At 39.9% G+C, this 4,283-nt stretch overlaps 1 protein-coding gene across 1 annotated transcript in view; it reads left to right on the top strand.

The window, feature by feature from the left end:
* TNS3 (tensin 3) overlaps positions 1–4,283 on the top strand; it is a 290,262-nt gene that overhangs the window by 256,864 nt on the left and 29,115 nt on the right. Inside the window, exon 19 of the mRNA XM_042781438.1 lies at positions 2,274–2,405. Coding sequence (XP_042637372.1) covers positions 2,274–2,405 — 132 coding nt within the window. The remainder of the gene's footprint in view (positions 1–2,273; positions 2,406–4,283) is intronic.

The following is a 4,283-nucleotide window of genomic DNA, read 5'->3' as shown; positions in this document are numbered from 1 at the left end:
TCCCTCTCAGTAGGGTAACAAGGGAAACGTGTTCAGTGCAGATCAGTGAGTAAGCACAAGCCCGCCTTGTTTCATATATATACTTTGCTGGTTTTTGTGTTTCTCTAGAGAACCCAATCCAACACAGTGGTCCAGAGCTACTGTTGGCACAAACGCTTATAGGAGTCATTTTGTCCTTTTGAACAGAATAGAGGTTCTAGGCAGCCATGGTTTGAACCAGCCACAAAGTGTATGGCATTTTACTATATAAGACCAACTGCATTTTTTAAGGGAAGTTAACAGGAGAATTATATTAATTGTGCCCACGAGGAATGGATACATAGACCAAGAGTCTGTCGTTGTAACAGAGCAAGGGGATAATGCATGGTTTAAAATCACGAAGGGTGTGTGACAGGGTTGTATCCTTTCACCATACTTGTTCAATCTGTATGCTCGGCAAATAATCAAAGAAGCTAGACTCTATGAAGAAGAATGCCACATCAGGATTGGACAAAGACTCTTTAACAACCTGTGATACGTGGATGACACAACCTTACTTGCTGAAAAGTGAAGAGGATTTCAAGCACTTATTAATGAAGATCAAAGACTACACCCATCAGTATGGATTACATCACAATATAAAGAAAACAAAAATCCTCACAACTGGACCAATAAGCAACATCATGATAAATAGAGAAAAGATTGGAGTGGTCAAAGATTTCATTGGACTCAGATCCACAATCAACACCCATGGAAGCAGCAGTCAAGAAATCAAAGTAATTATTATTACATTGGGCAAATCTTCTGCAAAAGGCCACTTTAAAGTGATAAAAAGCAAAGATGTCACTTTGAGAACTAAGGTGTTTCTGACCCAAGCCTTGGTATTTTCAGTCACCTCATATGTATGTGAAAGCTGGATAATGAATAAGGAAAACCGAAGAAGAATCAATGCCTTTGAATTATGCTGTTGGCAAAATATATTGAATATACTATGGACTGCCAGAAGAATGAACAAATTTGTCTTGGAAAAGTATGCAAGAATGGTCCTAAGAAGCAAGGATGGCAAAATTTTGTCTCACGTAATTTGCACATGTTATCAGGAGACCATTCCCTGGAGAAGGCATCATGCTTGGTAAAGTGAGTCAGCGAAAAAGAGGAAGACCTTCAATGAAATGGATTGACACAGTAGCTGCAACAATGTGCTCAAACACAGCAAAGATTGTGAGGATAGCACAGGACAGGGGAGTATTGTAAATAGGGTTGCTATGAGTCCTAACTGACTTGAAGGCACCTAACAATAGCAACAGCAATGTATGTATATGTATATTCAGATATGTGTGTGCATGCCTATATTTTCTTATATATAATAAACCACATAGGGAGCACAAAAAAAGAAAGAAAAAGAAAAAGAAAGTTATAAGTCCATGATTAAATTATCAGAGGAAATTCGTTCCTGGCTCTGGGCAACATCAAACTTGGGGTCCATATTACGCCAACACAGCTCTTCTTTCTCTCTAAATCTAAAATGAGGCAAGGACTTGGGAGTGCCAGATTCTGAGTATGAAGGGGGAAATTTCCCATTCATCTTGTTTTGAAAATCAATTACAGTGAGCTGCATACCCTCTAGTCTTCCCTGCGATGCTGGGATGTGGGCTCAGCTGTCATTCTTGACGGACTGATCAATGCCATGGAGAGAAGATACTACAGGCATAGGCTGAGCTCAGTCTGTCAGTGCTGGCCTAGTGTTACAATGTCCCCTGAGATGTGTCTTGGAATTTTTATTTAACACTAAGAAACATTTTGGGTATATCCTTTTTTCCTCTTGGAAGTGCATGCTCTAAAGTCTTAAGAAAAACAACCCATGGAGTGAGGAGGACAGAGGAGTATGCTGTGGCAGCTTGTACTAACCTCCTGTTCCACACCAGTGTCTGCTTGGGCAGGTCTAGTTATTTACATGGGAGGAGGCTTGCCTTCCTAGGCTGCCAGGTGGGCCAACTATGCAGACTTCACAGGGTGCTGAGAGGTCATGTGGACAAGCAGCACCTGCCCATGTGGGTGCTAAGCAAAAGGGTGTCCTTTTTCCTTCCTCCTTCATAGCCAGTACCCCCATGAAAACTGTATCCCACAATACCTCTCCCAAAGCCCCTGTACTCCATTCTAAGTTATTCCTTCACAGGAGGGATCTAGTTATGGTTCTCACAAGACAGTAGAAGAGGACCTTCTCAGCATCACAAATGGAAATAGCCTTTGTCTAATGCTGCAGACACTCATTTCTTTCTTTCCCATGCCTCTAGCCATTGCCATGTTGAAAGACAAGGAGCCTGGATCATTCATTGTGCGGGACAGCCATTCCTTCCGCGGTGCCTACGGCCTGGCCATGAAGGTGGCCACTCCTCCGCCTTCAGTTTTGCAGCTGAACAAGAAAGGTAGCTTCCCAGGCACTGGTCCTGTACCCCTTATCTCCTTGGACTGTCAGTTGTTGATTTGTATCCTAATAAGTTCATACATGGTTTAGAAAAATACTCATAGATCTTCTTTTTGGAATTTGTTTTTACAGATATACTTTATTAAGTGCTATCCTTGTTCAAGAAAGAGTGTTACTTTTAAAAAATATTCTTGAATAAAGAATAGATTTCATTGTTCAAAAATCAGAATAGAACAAAGAATCCACTAAGAGAGCTTGCTTCCATTTTTAGCACATTGACCTCTGTCATTTATTCTCTATCAATAGAGTCAAACTACACTGCCTTCTCCTTTTTCTTATGTAAAAGGAAGCATACCACATAGGTCATTTTATAAATATACCAAGAAGAGTTTTTTTTTTTTTTTTTTTTTTTTTTTTAAGATTGATATGAAGTGATAGTAGCCTAAGACCAAAGATGCTAGATTACAACCTTCTCCAGGTAACAAAACAAAACAAAACCAGTTACCATCAAGTATATTCTGACTCATGATCAGCCCATGTGTTACAGAGTAGAACTACTCCATAGAGTTTTCAAGGTTGTGACCTTTTGACTTATGATCACCAGACCTTTTAGCTTAGGTGCTCTAAGCCAAAAAAACCAAACTCACTGCCATTGAGTCTATTTTTCTACTCATAGCAACCCCTCCTTGGGTTTCTGAGGTGGTATCACTACAGAAGTAGATTGCCCAACCTTCTTTCCGAGGAGTGGCTGGTGAGTTTGAACCATCAGCCTTCTAGTTAGCAGTTAAATGCTCTGGGTGGGTTCAAAATGCCAACCTTTCAGTTAGTAGTTGAGTGCTTAACCAATAGTATCACCCAGGGACTCAATAAAATCTAGAGCAGAACAACTTAGAGAAAAAAATCTCTAATTTCCACAAACATCAAAGTATTTACTCTGTTGCTCTATCCTCCAATGTACAAAACCCAAAAACATCAAACCCACTGCCATCAAATCAGTTCTCATTGGGTTTCCAAAACTATAAATCATTACGGAAGCAGATTACCTCGGCTTTCTTCCATGGAACAATGGTGGGTTCAAACCACTAACCTTTCAGTTAGCAGCCGAATTCCTTAACCACGACACCACCAGAGTTCCTTTCCAATATTCATAAAATAGTTTATATTAATTTCAACACCATCGCAAAGAAAAACCTATTTAGTAAGTAAAGTTTTTCATATTAGCCATGAAAAGATGACTCCCCAAACATTATACTTTAGTTTTTCCTGTTTTAAAATTTATATTAGTAAACTGTATGTATGTATTCTTTTGTCAATTGCTTATTTTCCTCAACATTGTTTTTAAGATTCATTCATCGTATTTTTAAGAATGTTTGTAGCTGTTGTTTTCTTTCATTGTTTATATTCTCCCATCCTATGAATGTACTACAATTCATTTATCAATCCTTTTGTTGATGGACACTTGAGTTTTGGTTATTCTTTCCTTCTTTTTATCTCACTGTACTTTTTCTTATCTTTCTTCACCATTATGCTTGAAAACTCTAAGGAATGCGAAAGGATTATTTTACCCAAAAATGGAAATCATGGATTGCATGGTCACCAGGCTACTTAGTTTTAGGGCTCCCTAACTTGACTGCTAATCAGAAGGCTGGCGGTTCAAACCCACCAGCCACTCCTCGGAAGGAAGGTTGGGCATTCCTACTTCCGTAGTGATGCTGCCTCGGAAACCCATGGAGGGGTTGCTATGATTCGGGGCCGACTCGATGGCAAACAACAACAACAACAACAACTTGACTGCTAACCAGAAGGCTGGCGGTTCAAACCCACCAGCCACTCCTCGGAAGGAAGGTTGGGCAATCCTACTTCTGTAGTGATACTGCCT

This window comes from Orycteropus afer, unplaced genomic scaffold (genome assembly GCF_000298275.1).
Source record: "Orycteropus afer afer isolate SDZICR_OR568_19922 unplaced genomic scaffold, OryAfe1.0 scaffold00121, whole genome shotgun sequence".
In the NCBI taxonomy this organism is placed as follows: domain Eukaryota; kingdom Metazoa; phylum Chordata; class Mammalia; order Tubulidentata; family Orycteropodidae; genus Orycteropus; species Orycteropus afer.
The sequence above is the reverse complement of the archived record's forward strand: the minus strand, read 5'-3'. Positions and strand labels throughout refer to the sequence as shown.